The sequence below is a fragment of the Prionailurus viverrinus genome, chromosome B1, assembly GCF_022837055.1.
Source record: "Prionailurus viverrinus isolate Anna chromosome B1, UM_Priviv_1.0, whole genome shotgun sequence".
In the NCBI taxonomy this organism is placed as follows: domain Eukaryota; kingdom Metazoa; phylum Chordata; class Mammalia; order Carnivora; family Felidae; genus Prionailurus; species Prionailurus viverrinus.
The window spans coordinates 8,822,558-8,844,036 of NC_062564.1; the positions used below are offsets into that span (position 1 = coordinate 8,822,558).

At 45.0% G+C, this 21,479-nt stretch overlaps 1 protein-coding gene across 3 annotated transcripts in view; it reads left to right on the forward strand.

The window, feature by feature from the left end:
* The first annotated feature begins 316 nt into the window (after positions 1-316).
* The window catches only part of NEIL3 (nei like DNA glycosylase 3), a 51,596-nt gene continuing 30,433 nt past the window's right edge, over positions 317-21,479 (forward strand). For 2 of the 3 annotated variants that reach the window (XM_047857526.1, XM_047857527.1), the window contains exons 1-2: positions 317-515; positions 15,163-15,290. In XM_047857526.1, the coding sequence (XP_047713482.1) occupies positions 393-515; positions 15,163-15,290 (251 nt within the window). In that variant the 5' untranslated portion in view covers positions 317-392. Of the gene's footprint in view, positions 516-7,610; positions 7,630-8,505; positions 8,567-15,162; positions 15,291-21,479 lie in introns of those variants that run through there. The other variant, XM_047857528.1, reaches the window with a different exon arrangement.

The following is a 21,479-nucleotide window of genomic DNA, read 5'->3' on the forward strand; positions in this document are numbered from 1 at the left end:
TGTGTATGGAGTAGTTCAAGGACAAGAGCAAAAACCTCAAAACAAAAAGTTGGAGTTTCTGACGTCCCAGTTGCCTGGGCTCTTAGAGTTTAGCGGCGTTGGGTGGGCTTGGTGCACCCTGGACGGGGAGGGGCCTGGCAGAGCTGAGCGCCGCGGGGCCGGGGCGGAGCAAGGAGGATCTCAGGGGGCGTGACGGGGGCGGGCACGGGGCGGGGCCTGGCGGATCTCGGCGGGCGTGACAGGGGCGGGGCCAAGCGGGCTTGGGCGGGGCCGGATGCGCGGGAGATTTGAACTTCCTCTCTGCGCCAGCGAGGGCCCGCGCAGAGCTTGAGGTGCACAGTGGCTTTCTCCGCAGGGCCCTGCAGCTAGTGAGCCACAGTGCCGACCGGGAGATGGTGGAAGGACCAGGCTGTACTCTAAATGGAGAGAAAATTCGGGCGCGAGTGCGCCCGGGCCAGGCGGTGACGGACTTGCGGGGAAGCGCCCTGCAGAGCCTGGGTGTGGGCTCTTCCCAGGTGAGCCGTTAGTGTAATTTGCTATGGGGCCAGCAGGGGGAAATGGCATAAAGACCCCATTAGGTTTCCAGGGCCCAAAGTGTCATCTCTTTGCTCTGGAACAGACTCGCTGGGGCTCCGCGTTTCCCAGACTTTAACTTGATTTTGCTGGTGGAAGGCCGTGCTCGCGCGCCTGCGTAGTAGGGACTACTGGCCCGCTGCGCGAAGGCCACCAGAGAGAGATGCCCAGGCAAGAAGTGATGGAGATGTTTCATTAAGAATCACCTTGGTTAACTTTTTACAACCCTCCAAAAGATGGTCTCCGTATAGCTATAGGTGCGTTTTCTGCTGTTAGTATTATCAGATCTCTACATTTTTTTCGCGTGGTTAAAACAATAAGCTTCTAGCACGAAACTCTCGCTTCTCGCTTGCCTGCTCTTCTGCAGTTGAGAAGTGTATCACAACTAACATATAATTCTAAAATTGCGTATAGAAAATTTAGCCCTGACCCTCCCACTCAACTTAATATTGCCATCTAATGAAGGGGCTGTGAAACCCAATTCTGGTTCCCTTAAGTGAATTTCTTTCTTTTTCAAATAAATTGTAGCACAGCTTCTGGCCACTCAAGGCATTCATTGCAGATGGTGTGATATTCATTTGGTAAGAATTTATAACTTGTACTGAAAATATTCTGATTAAGCCGTCATGCTTTAAAAGCCCTTTAGATGTGTGGATGATTGTATTTCACGGATGTATGCAATATTATAGTGCACTTCAATTTCTCCTGCAAAGCTTCCTCCTAGCCTTTGGTCCAGGAAGAAAAGTTGCTTGCTATGAAATTAGCATACGCTTAGAACTTGAAAGAAATGAGGCTCTCGGTCTGGGGAAATACATTTTCAAACTTGGAAAAAGAATAAGTTTTGTATGTTCTTCCATGTGTCCTTGTATTTTATTCCTTTTAACTTTATACGTCCTTAAGTGCTCCGCATTAAGCATTAAGTGCTCTTATTGTTTTTAGTGTAGTGTTTCTCAAAATCATGTCAGGGTAACTCGGGTTCATCTTGGGTGAACTCTCAGTAATATCAAGGTTTATAAAAATCACGCATTCCACAAAATTCCGAATATGAAAGTCACCTGGGGAACAAAAACAAACGCTTCCCCTTGTGGAGCCTACACTTTAGTTGGGAAGATACACGGGCAGTCGTTAAGGAAGAACGTAAATATAAATTGGTAAATTCCCTGAGGGCTTTCTTGCATGGTTCTGTAAGAGCTCAGGAAAGTCAGGAAAGGCTTGGGTGGGGAAGTACAATTACACTCAGGTGTGGAAGTTTGGCGGCAGAACAACTTCAGGCAGAGCGTTCGCAAAGGAAGAGAGCTTCAGACATTGGAGAGATTGGAAGAAAGCCATTGTGACTGGAGAAGGGAGAAAGAGCTAGAAGGAAGGCCATTTGAAATAAAACAGTTGGAGTTGCTGGGCAGGACCAGACCATGGAGATGTTCGTAGACTTGGTTAGGGACTTTGTATTTATCTTAGGAGTAATGGGGGTCTTCAGAGTGTGGTGAGATCCACTCACACTTTGGAAAGATCACTCAGCCTTGAAAAGGAAAAACGAAAGACTGGAGGAAAGCCCAAGTAGATCCTGCAGCCTCCCTTAGGAGAGGGCCACAGGAATCCAGGGGCGCGGGGGGCGGGGGGGGGGGGCTGGTGGTAGAGGTGAAGAGGAAGGGACAGAGTCGCTATTTCACAAGTAAAGGCGGTAACATGAATTGTGTATGGGTATCATGATTTACATATTCAACAGTAATGTATTTCATGTTAGGTTTTATGCTAGCTCCTGGGGATGCAAAGACGAGTAAGATAAAGTCCCTGCTGTGAGAATCCAGCTTAATGTTTTAAATAGATATCACCTCTTTGGTATTTAGGCCAAAATAGCATGAACATTTCCTTTAAGTTTGTTGTGATTATCTCTAGTGGCAAGGCATAAAGTGCCTTTGAAGAACGTTTACGTTTCATGTAGCTGAGAGAAATAATAACCCTATGATTCTACAGTTGAGGGATGTGAGATTCAGAGTGAGTTTAATGAAATGGCACAAGATCACATGACTGGTAAGGGTTGAACCTCAGGGTTTGATCTCCCTCTTTCCCTCCACAGCTGATTCTCTTAGCTCTAGCTTTTCTCCGTTGTAAAAGATTCAGTAGGGAAAGTGGCCAATTCAGCGGCAGGAACACCGTATTTCTTAAAATGTAGTACTGACTAATTAGGAAAGTGAGACCTTGGGTTTTTGGTGGCATCTCCCCACAATTTTTAGTTTTGTTTACCTATGCTGTTTTGTTTAGCTAGTTTTGTTTACCTTCGATTTACCTACACTGATAATTCTCTTCTGAGGGCTTCCTGTCCTACATCTAGATCGAACAAGAGAGTGCAGCCCTCATACTATAACACGAATGCTCCATGAATTGTTGGGCGTTTGTTAACATCAGTTGGCAGCAATATGAAATAAGCGATACCTCTTAAAAAGCTGTGCACGTAAAGCTGTTAAACATATCTTGACATAAGGAGGTGTTAAAAATTGGAATACATCATTATGATTGGGATCAAAAATCTGGTTTGATGGGAGCTGGATTTGAAAATTAATATGGAATTAATGATAATCTCTTTGTGGTTATTGGGAGAGTTGTAAATATTTTGCCATCGTTTCACTTGCTGGGCCTTTGATCATATATTTAATAATAGCAACGATAATAATCTTTATAAACATCAAAAGTCTCTTGCATTTTAGAGGGTTGTTGGATCCATGGTAAATTTAATCAAAACGTGGTAGGTTGTCCCCAGACTTCCAGAATGCTCATTACCATTAGAGATGATCCCACGTTTCCCAGGCATTGATGACATGGAATTAAAGGTATTAAAGGTATTCAGATGCTACTAGTTTTCGCAAGGCAGAGTTTAAAAATAAATTAACAACGGCCTTGTGTATTCTTTACATTGTACTAAACATGCGAAAATACAAAGGAGAGTTAAATATTAACCGGGCATTTAAAATAATGGGCATTTAAAAGAATTCAGATAATCGTTGTACTGAAAAACCACCCCCAACCCCCCACCTATGTAGCTACTGCCTTTTTGAACCAGTTAAGCCTGTCGTATGATGTTCCCTCCTCCTTGCTTCAGTTTGGAGTTCACAGAGAACACACTTTAATGTGTGTCTCCTTGTGACAGCCCATCCTCATTTTGAAGAAGAAAGCCTAGCCATACAAGATCTCAGCATCTGTAATTCGTGTACGCATTAGATTATTTTTCCGAATTTTGATCCACTGTCTTGTCAGCATAAAATTAGGCGACTGTATAAGCACGTTGCATAAAAACTGTGCTGGAGCTCCTGGAACCGTATGGTAAGAAACCGTGTTGGAATATCAATGACCATTTCTGCTTGAGGAGCTGTGAAGAGTCAATCCTCCGATTTTAATTGTTGGGTGGGTACAATATTTTAGTGAAGTCGGTATGTAATCTGCATATGTTTTTAATCTCCTTTCCCGAAACTGGATCTGAAACCCAGTTTATTTGCAAACATTCCTTTCATTTGAAACGTGATCCTCTGGCTGTTCTGTCACTCCTTATGATTTGATACATGTATTCAGTTTGCTGGTGAATGTTGTTCATCTTTTTTTGTGTCCTTCACAGTGTTGTGAAGAGAGTAGGCATTTAGTAAACATTTACATGGATGGAGAAGAGCAAAGTTTTGAATAGTCCAAAATGCATAAGGATTTAAAACTAAATTTAGTTCGGAATCTGGGGCGCCTGGGTGGCGCAATCGGTTAAGCATCCGACTTCAGCCAGGTCACGATCTCGCGGTCCGTGAGTTCGAGCCCCGCGTCAGGCTCTGGGCTGATGGCTCAGAGCCTGGAGCCTGTTTCCGATTCTGTGTCTCCCTCTCTCTCTGCCCCTCCCCTGTTCATGCTCTGTCTCTCTCTGTCCCGAAAATAAATAAACGTTGAAAAAAAAAAATAAAACTAAATTTAGTTTGGAATCTTGTTATGAGTATGTGTATCTTGTTATGTTTGTCACTTGGAAATTCCTACCACAAGAAAATACTGGAGACGTTGACTAAAAGATTTCCTTCTTCCTTTTGTTCATAGTGGGGAGAAAAGAAATCATAGCTCGTTTTATTGTCATTGTATGAAGGGATGAGCTAATCCACAGAGATTCATTTCCTAGCTAGACGAGCTTATTCCTTTAAGTCCAAAAGGGTTTTAAAATTTTATAGAACATGCGACGTAGTACTTAGCTGGCCGGGGAGATACCATGATCGGGAACATGCATGATATGATTCCTTACCTTAAGTGCATACTAATGGTTGCTTAATGACTGAGGATCATTATTATCAGCATATTCAGCATTATGTGGAGTCATGGAATCAAAGATAATGGAGAACAGGTAACAATCTTACAGGTGAGCAGGCTAAGGAAGGTGATTGTCCGTGACCATTGTGGCTTAATCAGTGCAATCCGACACAAGTATTTGGTTTGAGGTAGAGAAAAGAACATCTGACCATCTTGATTTTGAATTCTAGCTCTTGTGTTACTTCCTCCTATAGAAATGCTTATACTGAACCTTTGCTTATTTGGTCAGGATTAGATGAGAGGATGCATGAAACTCTTAGCTTAGTGTCTAACAAAGTAATCTTAGATGCCCTGGTAAATATCCTGGTAAATGTTTGCTCCTTTTTTTTTTTTTTTTTTTTTTTTTTTAATGTTTAGTTTTGAGAGAGACAGAGTGTGAGTGGGGAGGGGGCAGAGAGAGAGACACACAGAAGCTGAAGCAGTCTCCAGGGTCTGAGCTGTCAGCACAGAGCCTGATGTGGGGCTCGAACTCAGGAATGGTGAGATCATGACCTAGGCTGAAGTTGGACACTTAACTGACTGAGGCACCAGGCGCCCCAATGTTTACTCCTTTTCCCCCCCCCCAGATCAGGGCTTTCTCACTAGACCCATATATTGGAGGAACGCCCTATTCCCTAATGCAGGGTTTGTAATCATTTGGGGCCTTCACATTGTGCACAAAGCATTTAGCCTTTAGGTAAATGCTTGAAAGCTCTGCTTTTAAAAAAACTGTAGAATGTGTTTTGATATATGAACCTAAAGACCTGTCTTTTGGAATTTAGAGACCATTTTAAAGTTAGGTTCTTAGATGGTTTAAATTGGTAGGTAAGTGACCTCTGATTAAGAAAAATGTTGTTGTATTAGGTGGAAAAAAGTCATGTGGGGAAAAAAAAGGAGAGACTATGAAAGTAAATATGGTATTTTCTTTTCTCTGTGGGGAAAATATATAGTTGCAAGGTGTTGAAACATTTATCTATGGAAAAGTCTTGCTCTGTTCTGAAAAGTTCATCTTCCTTGTTCACCCATGGATAGGCAGGATAAATGGTAATCAGCACAATAAATCATGTGCTGTCTCTGAAGATGTATGTTGTTTTGATGATTTCATATTATTAAGCCACTTGAAAATGAGAAGGTGAACCCTTCTCAATCATACTTAAAATTGTGGCAAAGGAGAATTTCGTCTCTATTTCAGGGGGAGGAAAAGGATGAAATGTTCAAATAACGCAGTAACAGGATTGTAAGGGTCAATGTGAGAAAGTCAAACATATATTGGGCAATTGTGTATGGTTATAGCAGAGATAATAGGCTTGTGGACATTAATTTTTGAATTTGTCTGGCCAGCTGGAGCTTGTACAAAGAGGTGATAACCCCACATTCTACAGTAGGATGAGTGGATATCTTGCAAATCTTAGATTTATTGCAAAAGCCTTGGCCAGTTCATACACAATAGATTTCAGAATAAGTGGCACAAACTATCACTGGTATACCAGAATTACCTCTTAAAATGGAATTAGAAAAAAAGAAAAAACAGTTAAAAACATATGCAGGTGCTTGAGATGGTCAGTCACAAGTGGAAAATTTTATTATGTCCCAAGTATATTATCCAAAGCTGATTATTTTATAAATGATAGTGTACCAGGAAACAGTTAACTTGGGTCCAACGCCCACATGATGGACAACTGAACTAAAAGATCTTTATCATTTCCCTCAAAACCCAAATGAAGTATTAGAATGGGTGTTTTTAAAGCAACCATTGAAATGCTGAGTAAACATCTCCAATAAAAGCTAGGGTGTGCTAGGACTGGTTGCTGAAAATACATCAGTCCCTTCCTAAATCCCTCCCCATAAAGAATTACTAAACAGAATTCCTAAACCTTCCCATAAAGTTTTTCTTACTTTATGGCCAGTTCTGGTAAGCATTAGTACTTTACTCCCATCTAGTTTTTGGTCCTTACAAGAATTTGGTTCTCTAATATTTAAACCTCACTCCATTGCAGAAAATTAGAAAACAAGAGACTGGAGTGTTCATCATGTTCAATGGTAGAGTGGAAGTTTTTGCCAAGAAATCTTGGGAAAGGTTAAGCAAGGATGGCGATGGTAGGTGGAGAGACAGTGAGCCTGTATTTTTTTTTTTTTTAATCATTGAAGTGTAGTTGATGCACAATGTTACATTAGTTTTAGGTGTACCACACGGTGATTGGGGCAAGCCTGTAGTTTAAAGCCACGCTTAATTTTAGGAGGAGGGATCTGATGGATCCCCCAGATGTTTACTTAACTCCAGGCAGCGTGTGATGGGCTCACGAATATTAGTTAAACGCTGTAGTCTCTGTCCCCAAGGAGCCTAGAGACAAACAATGGAGAAATGCAAATCACAGACAAATAATCCTTGTGCATCGTAAGTACCATGATAGTGGTTGCCGGGTTTGGCAGGTAGAAGCCTCAAGATTATTCTGCTTCCCAGGTGGGAAAATTCTAGCACCAGAGAGAAATACAGTCTGTGTATGTGAGCAAGGAAGAAGTTACGCTCACATTTCATTTTAACTCCCAAGCACCTCATCAAGTATTAAAAAACGGATTCTGGAATGTATTCAAGCCAAGGTCACACTGCATCTCTAGCTGGAAGAGTTTGTGCTGAACCGAAGTCATTTGACAGTTGCAGATCTGTTTCCACGGCGACTGTTTCCCTACCTGCCATCATTCCTCCGCTTGCCCTTCTGCTGACATCTGTGTTGTGATGCTCCCCGTCGTCAGCCCGTAACCGTCTTTTTTCAGTGTTTGTAGAGACCTTAGTATCATAACTGTTAGAACATTTCTTTTTTCGATGTCATGTTGTGTGTTATTTTTAATCATGGGGAATAGGACAAAACATCAGTAAAGTGAGCCCTGGGTTACACCTTGAAGGATTTGGTTTGCGGTTCTCTTTGAGGCTCTTTCAGCCAGAACGACATACTTCGCTTTTCACTGACAGCTGTGCAAAGAGATTTAATGGCCTCGTGCATTTTAAGTATATTGGCCTTTATATTTTTGGATTCATCCTCCTATGCACAACAGAATTTATTTACAAGGGCATGTACTCCCCTTTGTCTATTAAATAGGTGGTCTAGTATCTGTAAAATTTTGGAGGGCCATCCGCTGAGACTTTATTTTGCTAAATAACCAATTTTCCCATGGTTGGATCTATTAGGTGTTCTAAAATCTCTGATAGTTGACAGTAATTTGAAGAGCATATAGATGTCTGCACCAGGACATTCTCTGGTGCCTTGAGGAATTAATCCTGGCAGTAAAAACTTTTTTTTAACCTACCCTTTAACACTGGTTATAAAGGATGTTTCAGCTCTGCTCTCCCTAAGCTGTATATGGAACTCAGTTTCCCACAGTGCAGGCAGGCTCTGTGCAGTCCAGAGACAGGACCTTACAGACCCCATTAGCACATAGTTAGATGTTCCCTGGCAGGGCGGCGGGTGGGGAATTGGGATAGAAATCAGGATAAACTGGGCTTGAATTTCTTCTTAATAGACATTATTAGGAGCTCTGGGGCATTTGACTATTTGGATGAAAAAGGTAGAGGTTTTTTATTAGAAACCCTTATTTATTATTATTTTTTAATCAGATTTTTATTGTTTCTTTCAGTTGGTCTCTGCCGAAATATATGTTATGGAGTGGTTGAAGAAGAATGAGTGGCACAAATTTCGTAAGAATTGTGCTTAAGTGTTTAACCAGCTACAACAGAGCCCAGTGATGTATTACTGCTGAATTAGATGTCGATGTTTTGATAATGGGGCAGCTGTGGATGGTCCAGTCTAGTCATTGAACAGTGAGCAGCAGTCCTTGGGGAGTGGGAAGCTTCCTAGAGAATAATCTAGGTTTTCAGAATGCATAGAGTAAAATAAAAATCGGGGGAAGTTATGATCCTGGTAAGTGCAAGATTATGTAGACAAATACAAACAGGTACGTACTTTTAATAGCAACACCGTCAACTGATGAGCTTTAGGTTGGTGTCAGTAATTAAGGATACCTACTGTGGTCCTGACAGTGAGGTGTGAATGACATTTTTTCATGGCTGTCTCCAGGGGCAGTGAGCGGCACATTTGTGTGAAGCCATTGGCTTCTCCCCGCGAGTGATGACGCTGGAGACATGATGTCAGAATCGGGCAAAATTGAGTCTTACCATTAGGTGCTACGTGTGACTGTAGAGGAACAAGGGCCTTGGGGCCTGCCTGCCTCTTAGCTGGTACCTTGGTTCCCATTTTACTGAGAAAATTCATCACCACGAGAGAATGTGTGCAACCACAGGCCCCTGCCAGCCCCCGGACCTGTGTAATATGCCTTCCTTCCTGATGCTGTGGATGGGCTGTCCTTGTTCCTGTCAAGACCAACAGGTGCCATGCGTCCTGTGTGACCCTCCTTCCCGGTGGAGACATTGCTCCAGCCATCCTGTCCCCCGTGTCACTGCGTTCCGCTCCGCTGAGATGGCCCGTCTGCAAGCAAACAGACCCTCTCGCCTCTGCTTGCCCTCAGCCGTCACCGCGTTTCTCTTTGCCCTTTACGGCGTCCTGTGTTCACGCTCCCTCGCCGCCTCTGATGCCTCTGCGCGTAGCCTCTTAAACCCGCTTCAGCCAGGCGTTTGCTTCCTGTCACTTCTCCAAAACCCTTGTCACGGATCACTTCCGTATTGCTAAATCCGGTGGTCGGGTCGCAGTCTCCATCCTGCTTGATGTGTTGGCCGTCCCGGGCACGTGTCTTCTCGGCGGTGTTTCATCCGTGGCTTCTGGGACACCTCCCTGGCTTGCTTTTGTTCCTGCCTTGCTGGCCATCTTCTCTCCTGTGCCGTTCTTGGCCCGCTTTCCTCTGACGGTTTGCTGGCCCCTCCTCCTCTCCCCACCACCGTGCCATTGGCGTGCCCTAGCCCTCAGCTCTTGGGCCCCTTCTCTTCTTGAGCCGGACTCCTTCTCTTGCTGATTTCATCCAGTCTCAAAGCTTGAGAAGCCGCTGCAGTGCTGACGACTGAACATATTTACATCTGTAGCCTCGACCTCTTCCCTGACCTCCAGACTCATACCCGACTGCCTGCTCGACATCTCACCTTAACTTACCAAAAGCCTAACCCTCACCTTCCTCTGCCATCCCCTTCTGCCCAAATCTTCATCTCAGTTGATAGCTCTGCTGTCTTTCCAATAATCCAGGCCCAAACTCTCCCCTGTTCAATGTACCAGCAAATCGTCTCCCCTCCACCTTCAAAATACATCCAAAAATACATCCAAAACTCTGGCCACTTTGCAGCACCTCTGCTGCTATGACATTGCCCAGATTTCCTTCATCTCTTGTCTGGATCATTGCAACTGTTCTTCTGAGATCTTTTCCAGCTTCTACCCTGATCCCCTTAGCCAGAGATCCCGCCCAGCACCCAGAGAGAACTTTTTTTTTTTAGTATTTATTTATTTATTTTGAGATTGAGGGAGTGAGTAGGGGAGGGGTAGGGAGAGAGAATCCCAAGCAGGCTCCGTGCTGTCAGCATAGAGCCTGACACGGGGCTTGATCTCCGAACCGTGAGATCGTGACTCGAGCCAAAATCAAGAGGCAGACCCTTAACTGCCTAAGCCACCCAGGTGCCCCCAGAGGGAGCATTTTAAAAAGTAACATTAGATCATATTTTTCTTCTCTCTCATTTTTGTCAGAGAAACCGCCAGACCGTAGAATGGACCCTGTGGGCCACATGTTCTGATTCTCACAGTGTCAGGCTTTGTCTGTCTACACCTTCCCCTGTTCTCTGTGCGCCAGCCATCCTGACCTGCTCACTGTCCCTCATACATCAGAAACACCTTGCCGCAGGACCTTTGCATCACCGTTCCCTATGTCCAGATCATGACTCACTCGAAACCCCTTTCAGACCTGTTCAGATGTCATTTTCTTCATGAGATTATGACTGCCTCATCTAGAATTATAACCTGTGACACGTTCCCCTAGTCTTGATCTCTCTTTCCCATCTCAATTTCTTTTCCAAATGTTCGAATGCACTGTCATTATATTCATTGCTCACTCTTCCCTGCCCAGAAGACTATAAACTCCGTGAAGGCAGGAGGTTTTTAATTTTTGGGTTTGTTTGTTTGTTTTTTTGTTTTTGTTTTTCACCGATGCTTCCTCAGGATCTAGAACAAGGTGTAATACATAGTGGAGGGTCAGTTAGCTTTTCTACAACGAATGAATCCCATGAGCAGCCACGAGGGGCGCATTTTTGGTGGCGGGGGACGTGTTTCCAATGTCACGTGCCACCTTTGTTGTTGCCAGAGGGTGTCAAATTGAAGACACAGCCAAGTGAATAGCTGACCTGTGGTAGCAGTTATCTGTGAGCGCGTTAACCTGAATGGAGTAAGTTCTCGTCAAAGCCGTTCATTTAGCGACGTGAGCAGACTTCACACGAGACAGTTGGGACTCATTTACTGTTTTATTAGGTGTTGTGACAACCTGTCTGTTTCAAGGTTACCGTGTCTGTCCCTTTGCCAGGAGCCATCATAAAACCTGGTAAAGTTGGGATTAAGTAGAGGAAAGGAGGTCTGGGCAGGGCACGGGGAAGTGGTGGACGAGCTCAGTCATGGGGTTTCCCGTTGCGGGTGGGGCAGCAAAACGGGGCACAATTAGCTTCCGGGCAGCACAGTGTGAAACAGTGATGTGCAAGTGAGCAGGAAAATCTTGCGCTGGCCAGTGAGCTACTGTGTTTCACTGTTCACTAGGGCATCAGTCTGCGCCCCCGCAGGAGAGATTGTATTAACAGGAGCGTAAGCGAGGTTAGGTGCCGCTGGAAGCTACCGGTGCCTGATTCCAGGTTGCTGAGAAAAGACACCTTGTACACCAGGGTCAGGTGGTACGGTAGGTGCTCAGAGCCTGAGGCCAGACAGGATCGCGTCCCCTGCAATGCCTGGGTCCCCAGGGCCAGTGGGTCCGCCGTGCAGTTGACACGCACACTGTGCCTGTGCGCGCACCCCACGTTGTGCTGAGCTGGAAGGACCCCTCTCCGTCCCCCTCGGGGGTGCAATGCAGAAAGCTGGGGTCGTGCCCGAGAGCCACTGATGCACACGGGCCTGTACATCAGGCCTGGAAGAGGGAAGGATCCTGCCCCCCAAGGCAACAAGGGGAGCACAGGCTGCGCGGGCCGTCTGTCTCTAGCCAGGAGACGTTCCAGGCCCGAGGGCCGTTCCTACGCCGCCCAGGGGGGTGGGGGAAGGACAGACCATTGCCTTCCCAGCACACTGGAGAGAGGCTGAGTTAGAGACGCGCTTGTAAAACTTGCGGGGTTCAAGGAGATTAAAGCACTGTGGCGGCAGTGGCCACCAATTCCCTCTTGGCCAAGAGGCCTGGAAAACCCCGGTGGTGTCTAGGGCTGTGTGTGTGAAATGGGCTCACGTTGATCACCCAGCCTCTGCCGGAAGCTTAACGGAAGCCAGAGGACTTCAGAGGGCATGGCTGAAACCACTTGCTAGCAACGGGTATTGGGCGAGAATAAGGGATTGTTGACATGGGAGGTGGTGGGGAAAACATGAGTTTAGAAATGAAGGTTTTTTAAATGTCTCCAGGACCTTAAATCCAAGATCCAAAAATGTGCAAAACCTAATCTATGTTGAGGCAAAGGCCACCCCTAACAGATCTGTATCTGCTCTGTGTATTGTCATGTCAGAGGTGTCCTGGCTGGTTTAGAAGCGCTTTTTACCTCCTGATTGCTTGTCTTGGGAACCTGCACTGAGACAGACTGTCGCAGTCGGCACCTGGCTCCAAGCACGTAGATGTGAGGAGGGCAAGTCTTCTCTTAGGCAGACTCCCGTGCCTTCTCAGTTCGGGGCCGTAACAGGTTCACTTACCAAAACGAGGCAGACGCACAAGTGTATTTTTCTCCCACCGAGAACGCAAGCCTGCCGGGACAGGGCTTGGTCATCACCTGGGTCCCGGGGTTCAACCAAGAAAGAGAAGGGGACTGAGAGGCAGATGTTCTGAGGATGTGACATGCGCCTCCGTAGCTAGAACCTCCCACGGGTACTTTTTTTTTTAACGTTTATTTTTTGTTATTATTTTTGAGAGAGACGGAGACAGAGGGAGAGAGAGAGGGAGACACAGGCTCTGGGCTCCGCGCTGTCAGCTCAGAGCCCGACGCGGGGCTCTGAACTCTTGAACCTTGAGATCATGACCTGAGCCGCAGTCAGACGCTTAACCCACTGGGCCACCCGGATGCCCCACCTCCCACCGGTTCTTTTGTGGTTTGGGCAGAACTGGAAGGCTGCCACTTGTAATTACCCCTGTGCATCTGTTGGTTGGCTGCTCTGAGCCTGTGATGACCCCCCGTTCTTACGGCGTGAAGGAGGGATGTGAAGCCCGTTCCCCGAGCTTCGGGCAGTTGGGGGGATCTGCAGCCCGCTGTCGCCATGATCACTGAACGTGGCCTGGGTGGGAGGGCGGTGTCTGCTCCTGCCCCAGTCGGCTTGGGCCACCATGACGAATGCCATAGACCGGGAGGCTTGCAGACGTTTATTTTCTTACAGTTCTGGAGGCCAGAAGTCCAAGCTCAAGCAAGGTTCAGGCCAGTTGGGTTTCTGGTGCAAGCTGTCTTCCCGGCTTCCTTCTCACGTGGTGTCTCCTCTGAGCACAGGGGACTGAGTGCAAACTCCGCTCTCTCTCCTTGTAAGGATCCTAATCCTGCTGGATCAGGGCCCTCACCCTTATGACTTCATTAAACCTTAAGCACCTCATAAAGGCCCTCTTGTCAAACGCAGTCGAACGCTCTAACTGGAGGTTAGAGTGTCATTGGAGGGGACAAAATTCAGTCCCTAGATGTTTTCAGTCTTTTTTATTTTTATTTATTTGTAAATCCATTATCCCTCTGTTCCTTTGAACTAAATACTATGTGTCTTTTTTCACAAGGGCTAATTTCGTAAACTAAAGAATAGAGTGGACATATCATCTTAAATATTTAGAATGACAGATGTCTGTAAACCACAAGTTTGAGAATCACTGAACAGTATCCTTCAACCATAAGTGGAGGGCAAGTTGGGATTTGCTCCTCGACTCTATCTAAAGTTGTTTTGTAATTATCTCCCTGTCACCCCCACCACCACTACGTCCCCCACAACCAAGATTTTACCCTGGACCTTCTGAGAATGCTGAGGTCCTTTTGAGAAAAAGCAAAGAAAGAAGTGTGTGAAGATAGGAGATTAAGGGTTAATGTGTAAATATAATTATATGTACTTACGGTATCTTATAGTTAGACCTTAGTTTTAATTTTTTTACTATATTTTGAGGGCAAATTTAAATGATAACTTCCAAAGCATATCTCAAGAAGGAAGAGTAAGGATACGAACCATACCAGGATACCCACTGCCCACAGAGAAAAAGAGCCTTACTAATGTCTAAACAGTTGCATTCCTGTCCCTTCTGCACAGAAGGGCTGATACTTTGTTTATAACTTCCTCCATCCTATCCTTCCCGTGTTTAGTACATGGATTGTGATCCTAATAATAGATTGTTTGGTTTTTCAGGGTGATGGGAGGAAGTGGGTTTCTTTTTCCTTTATTGTTAACACTGTGGTTGGGGAGGAAGAGAAGAGCAGGTCTTGCATTCGATCCCTTTCTTGGGGGAGCCCCAGGCGTCACCACGGATGCCCTCCCCCCGACAAGACCAGGGAAACGGCCACTCTCAGTCCTTGGGGCCCAGCAGTGCCCTTCTGATAAAAACCTGCTGCCAGCAGCTTCTTGTCTTTGGGGGTCCCTCCCACTTCTTCTTGCTTTGCAACCTCTTATTGTGCCTTCCTGCCTTCTGAGTTCATCATGACAGGTAAAAATACTTTGTTTTCATATTTTATCCACTATTTTTAGCTGTTTCCATCCGAATGCTCTTCTGGGACATTGACTAGACTTCTGGTCAGTGGAAGGCTCTATCCTATTTTTAGTTTTAAAACACTCCCATCATTTTTCTGTGCTTTCTTTTCACAGAGCCATATGGTCCTGGAAGAAACTCAATTTGATTGTGAGCCAATTACTTTCTTTTCCACTTATTTATTTATTTATTCATTCATTCATTCATTCATTCATTTATTTATTTATTTTGGCATCCCTCTTTTAAATGACTACCTAGTAATTTGACAAGATGTATGTAAACAGCTGATTACATTGCTTGACTTGCTGGAGATTATTTTTTTCATTGGGATGCACCTGGGTAGGAAGTATTATAAGTACATTGAAGAATGGAATTGTAATTTTGTTTAGAGTTTGTATGTGTGTTTACATGTGTGTATGTATTCTCTACCAGGCTGCTGCACTGAATAATAATAAAGATTCCAGCCAGAACTTCTCGCGACTGTTTAACGGACACGTTTACAGTGGTGTACAAACTTTGGGGAAAGAGCTCTTTATGTACTTTGGACCAAAAGCTTTACGGTAAGATAAACCTGTACAATGCATCTTATCTCTCTCCGTTTAAAGATGTGTAGGAGGCTTTTCTTGTAGTTCGCCGGGTGTCACATTTAATCATGTAGAAAGTACTCCGTTTTTAAGAGGGCTCTCATATAAGAGGTTGAGATTCTATCATGGAAAGCCATAAGCAGCAGCAGAATAAATTGTGATGTCATTGTTACTTGGAAGGCTAGTCAATTTATTTCTTTTAAGAAAAACCGATAGGCTGGACGGGCTTCTGGGAGATGCTGGAGGAGCGCAGCGGGGCGCTGCTCTTTGCAGATTCCCCACACGGCTCTTCTCCCCTCCTGTTTTCACCAGGCATTTCTTGTATCAGTGACAGCAGTTTCTCTGCATTTCTAACAGCTCCTAGTTTGGTTTAAGCCTGTCTGTAGATTTTTATATTTTTCCATCTCCCTTCTTTTTCTGAAGTCTTGTACGCAATCAGAAACTTACTTGTAGAATTCCAAAACCGTGCACAGAAGTCACAAATTCTCCATTCTTCCACAGCGCTTTTGCAAAGTCATTGCTAATGTGTTGGCAGTGAACGACGAGCAGTCCGCTACCTTGGTTGACTTAACTCCCAAAATGTCACAATGTTTGTACCTGCCAGAGCGTGATCCCCTGTTTAACGTTTGCAGGAAAATGAGAGAGGCCTGTGGATTTGTATCTTTGTCTTCTCAGAGTTTAGCCTAAGGTATCGCAAACTGTAAAGAATGGTAGCGCCTCCTTGAATCTCTTTCAGCGTGTCTTTAAGATACTGAGCGATTTCACCTTAACAGAAGAGTCCTGCTCCTAGAGACCTCGTGGTTCTAACTGAAGGCGACCGATGGTCGCGAGGAGATCATATGACTGGATGATGGTTATTTACTGCACCTCGTCTCCCACACGTTTAGAGAACTTCGGAGTTGATGACATGGCTTTTCCTTTGAAATGGGCTCTCTTTGTTGTCAGCAGCTGCTGTCCTTGGACAAGTATCACTTCATGGTTTTGTCTTAGTCTGGAAATGATCGCATCAGCATATGCTTACCGGTCCACGCAGTAATGACCCACGGAAGGCTGCATTATCGTTTTGGTAGATGGATGTGATTGAAAACTCTTGACTCTGAACTGAGCGGGACACAACGTGACTCTTACTGAGCCCACGTAAGGTGGTTGAAACACTGATATGTTATTGATTCTCTGGTGTTAGGTGCAGATTTATTTCTGTAGGATGAGAGGGACGTTTTTATCAGGCATTCTCCAGCAGACTGAGAAAGGGGGAACCATTTCTCAGTGCTCGGCTGTCAGTAAGTGTTCCCTGAAGTTCTAAACAAGGGCAATCACCTCTTTAAACGAACTGAACTGGTACCATCCCTGGGGACTACGTGTCTCCACGTATGGGTAGAGAAAAGTGCAGTGTCTGGCTTCCTTTCAATTTCCTACAGCCCTAACGACCATTTGATGTAATAATTCAAGGTCAGTGGCAGATCAGCTATTTGAATACGAGCCGAGTAACCTAAAATCAACTGTATCCCCCTTCGCAATTTAATATAAGTTAAAAATACACACACACATATGCATATATACACTCCCAACCTGCGCTTCTTAGAATGGGTGACTGTCAAAGACGTGGGATCGCTGCGTGAGGTTGCGAGTCTGTGGGCGCGAGATAGAAATGGAGCGTTCATTTCTGACCTCGTTTTGCTACCCACCGGGCTGCTCTGCATCTTAGAGAGCAGGTAGCAGGAAACCCACTTAGTGATCGCTTCCATTTATCCCTTAATGCGCAGCTTTTTACAGTTAAAAGTGCCCTGGGCTTTAATACATCTTACAGGGCAGGCCATGAATCTTCCTGGTATTCACGCATAATGGAAGTAGAATGTGGCCCGGCGCTCTGTAAGAGGATCTGCCTTGCAAACATCCACACTTCAGAGGGATACAAATTAGAGTGAGTATTTCTGTTACTAAAAGATTATCAAAGTGCTCAAGCGTTCCTGTGAGTGCCATAGAAGACTGAACTTACTTGCTACGCGTTTATTTTTTGGAGCCCAGTTGTGGCGTCCTGTGTGACTAATACCTGCACTCCTTCTGAACACTTTAAAGAAGCTTGTCACCTATAACAAAACAAAAATCATTTTAAGTTTTTGGCTATACACGTGGCAAATACTCATTAGAGGAGGCCGAGCCGTAAAGAGCAAGCAGAATAAATGTATACGTTGGCGGTCTCGCTCCCAAGTATCACCTCCCTTAACTGTGGGTGCATGCGCCAGCACACGGTACTGTGTGGGCACACAGACACACACACCCTCCAAGCTGCCATTTTCCATCAAACTGAACCCAGCTGTTACATCCTGGACCAACATTCAAAAGATATTTTTTTAATGAATCTCTCTTTCCAAAGCACTTCGCCATTTCCAGCTTGTGACTTATAGGACTCCGGTGGCTTGTATCGTGTTCGGAAACTGTTATCTGAAACGTTTCGGAGGCTTTGCCATTTTAGAGAACCTTTATACATTATCGATTTTGTAATTTATTGGAGTTTAAGTGATACCATCCTCTAAACAGATTTGCATGAGACAACATGTTTGCTAAACAGCCTTTAAGGAATCTGTCCTACGCTACTCACAAAAGGGTTTTACAGCTTAGACGTGGTTCTTGCGATCTGTCGCTTAACATGTTAGAAAAACCGAAGCGTGGGGAGAGATTCTAAATGAAATCATGTACTTTAAGAGGAGTCACTCCTACGATGTGTCTGCCTCACTTGCTGACTTGTCTCTTAAAGATAGCACTTCTTCTCGAAACTGGTCGTCTGGCCACACTAACTGCAGAGTTCCTGTTGACTCTGACAGTGTTACTGAACCTTCTCTCTCACACAGTGGGTTGGGTCAGTGTGGGTTCTTCTGTGAGACTTTCTCATCTGAAGGCTCTGTGATGTAGGCAAGCTGGGATATGAGGCCTCAGGACCTGTCGGTGGCCATGTTCCCGGGCTTGTGAGGTGGTGCAGGATAAAACCAGCCTGCACAAAGGCTTTAGCCCCTCCTTCCATCCGTTCCTGCGATCCGGCTGCTTTCCTGCCTTTCCTGTGCTTGATTCTTCAGACTTCCCCTCTGATTCCGTGAGCTCAGTATTCCTAAACCTGTTTCAATTGGGTTTCTGTTACCTGCAAGTTAAGAAAACTGACCATTATCCAAAGGTACAGACTTCCAGTTTACCATGTATTTTCTTTCTCTAAATACATCCTGCGATATACAGCATGGGGACTACAGCGTTTAATAACACTGTATTGCATGTTTGAAAGTTGCTAAGAGAGTAGATCCTAAAAGTTCTCATCACAGGAAAAACATTTTCTTAACTACGTTTGGTGACCTATGTTAACTAGACTCACTGTGATCGTTTTGCAATGTATACAAATACTGAGTCATTCTGTTGTACAAGTGGAACTAATATAATGCTCTCTGTCAGTTGTACCTCCGACTTAAACGAAGGAAAGAAAGAAGGAAGGAAGGAGGAAAGAGCGGAAGAGAAAATAAGAGCACTCACCATTAAAAGTAATCTGTGGGCAGAAAATTAAGCATCTTTAGTTCGTGAGATGATAAATTGTTGACATTTTTATTTTCTTTTTCGGTTGTGATGGTCCTGTCAGGCGCAACTGGAGAAAATCTGGAAATCTTCACCTCTTTCCCTCCCTTTTCCTCCTGTACCTGGTGGCCTGGTGATTACCAGTCCTGCCTGCCTTTTCCTGTTTCACTTAATAATACACGCCATCTTATTGCAATTTTTTTCCTTATTTTAAAAGTAATGCATAAGTCGATTATAAAACATTAAGAGAGTTCCAAAAAGTGTAACGGCAAAAGTAAATACCACCCATAATAACAATCACCAAAAAAGGGCACTCTTAACAATGTTTGTACACATCATAGGTAAAATACAAATTGTATATATACCATATATTCATACACAGTTTATATCACATGTGCACGGATCATATGATATTTATGTATTACAATCTTTATATAAATGGGAATTTTAATTATGTGAGGCTTTTGTTTTACACAGTATGCATATTGGTGTCAAAATAGACGTGTGCCTTGTTATTTTGCATAGTATTCCACTAGATCGTGTATATCTCACTGCTGACTAGCATTTCACCCCATTTTTCACTCTAATAAATACCTCTGTAGTGAACATCCTTGAGCATGTATCTTTTACCATTGTGATGTTTCCTTAGGATAAATTCCTAGATGTGGATTTGCTGGATCTTGGTTACTGGTGCTTTTTTTTTTTTTTAATTTTTCAACATTTATTCATTTTTTAAAAAATATTTTAATGTTTATTTTTGAGAGAGAAAGAGATGGAGCACGAGCAGGGGAGGGGCAGAGAGAGAGAGGGAGACACAGAATCCAAAGCAGGCTCCAGGCTCTGAGCTGTCAGCACAGAGCCCGGCGCGGGGCTCAAACCCACAGACTGTGAGATCGTGACCTGAGCCAAAGTCGCTCAACTGACTGAGCCACCTCGATGCCCCTACTGGTGCTTTTTTATATCCCTTTTGAAAGTGTATGGAAATCTATCATGAGCAGAAAGCACAGGCGTCTGCACCTGGTCATACAGTAGAGAACGGCCCGTGCGTGGCCTGCCTTGGCTCTGATTGTGTAGTATTTATCCAAACCTCTGTGTGAGGTTATAAAAGCCCAGAAACGTGTTAATATAAAACCCATGTGCAGCACCATAATAGCTGTGGAATGGGGGGCACCTGGGTGGCTCAGTCGGTTGAGCATCCGACTTAAGCTCAGGTCATGATCTCGCTCGTGGTTCGTGAGTTCGAGCCCTGCGTTGGGCTCTGTGCTGACATCTCAGAGCTCTCTACCCCTCCCACACTCATGCTCTCTCTCTCTATCTCTCTCTCTCTCTCTCTCTCTCTCTCTTTCAAAAATAAGCATTAAAAAATTTTAAAAAAATTGTGTAAGGTTAGGGACCTTATCATAACAGATTGACCTGGCCTGCTATTCTCAACTGATAACTGTAATTTTAATTGTTAAAATGATTTAAATATACCTGCTTCATAATTCAACATCTCGCACATCTTTGGATCTGGTTCTGTTGACTGCTTTATCTCTTGACATTGAGTCCCTTTGTTTTTCTTTCTTGTTTTTTGTTCTTTATCTCCTATTTTTATGTGCCATAATTTTTTTGGATCCCAGATAACCCTGTTGAGAGCAACAGTAGAGACGAGTAAATAATATTTGAGCTCAAAAATAGTCAGGCCTCTTCCATCAGGTCATGTGGGAGATTGAGGAGTTGAGCTTGGTTTGGATCCTGTTGTGTTGTCATTGGCTCTGGGGACAGTGACATCGAAAACTTGAGCTGCTGCTCAAGCCTTATGCCTCGAGCATGGCCTGGTGTGGCTGTGGCTGGTTCTCTGTGTTTCTGGCCTGCTCTCAGCTTTTACAGACCCTGCGTATTAGTATCAGGGGATTCCTCCACACGCTTCTCCTCCCCACCCCCACCCCCACCACTGCTGTTGCCTGTCGTGCAGTGAGAGGTGCATGATGGGGAAAGTGGTTCTTCTAGGCCACTGTGCATTTGGACCTCAGGGTTGCACTTTGCCCAGAGCTGCTGACCCTCTCTTCCCCCAAGGCAGCCACATTCTTACTTCCATGTGGGGGTGGTCTCTAGTCAAAGGGCATTTCTTTCTTCTAAGTGGAACAGATGTCTCATCGTATCGTATCCGTGCAGGAATCCTTGACAAAGCTGATTCCCAGTCTCTCCCCTAAAGACTGACGGCTTTTGCTCTGCTTGTCCTCAGGCGCGGTGCGTTTGGCCTGAGCCCGCTGGCGAAGAGCTTCCTGCCCTCCCCGGTGGTAGCCTGCCTGTTTTAGCTCCAAGGAGAGGACTTCCTGTGGGTGCGGGGGGTTCCCGTTACCCCTGAGGGCCCCGGGCTTTTTGTTTGTACCTCTCCCTCGGCTACAGACAGGTGCCGTGCCACCGGGGGGCCTCCTTCAGTCCCCTCCCAGGACTCCCCTTTCTCCCGCCCAACTGCTGCACGCCATGCGACAGAGCTCACACACCAGCCCTCACACACGAGCCCGTGCTCTCTGTATCTGGGACTCCAGGAATTCTCAGCTGTTCCAGCAGCCACACTCAGGAGTGAGAGGTTCTTAGATTCAGCACTTTCCTTCTTACCCATTTCTACAG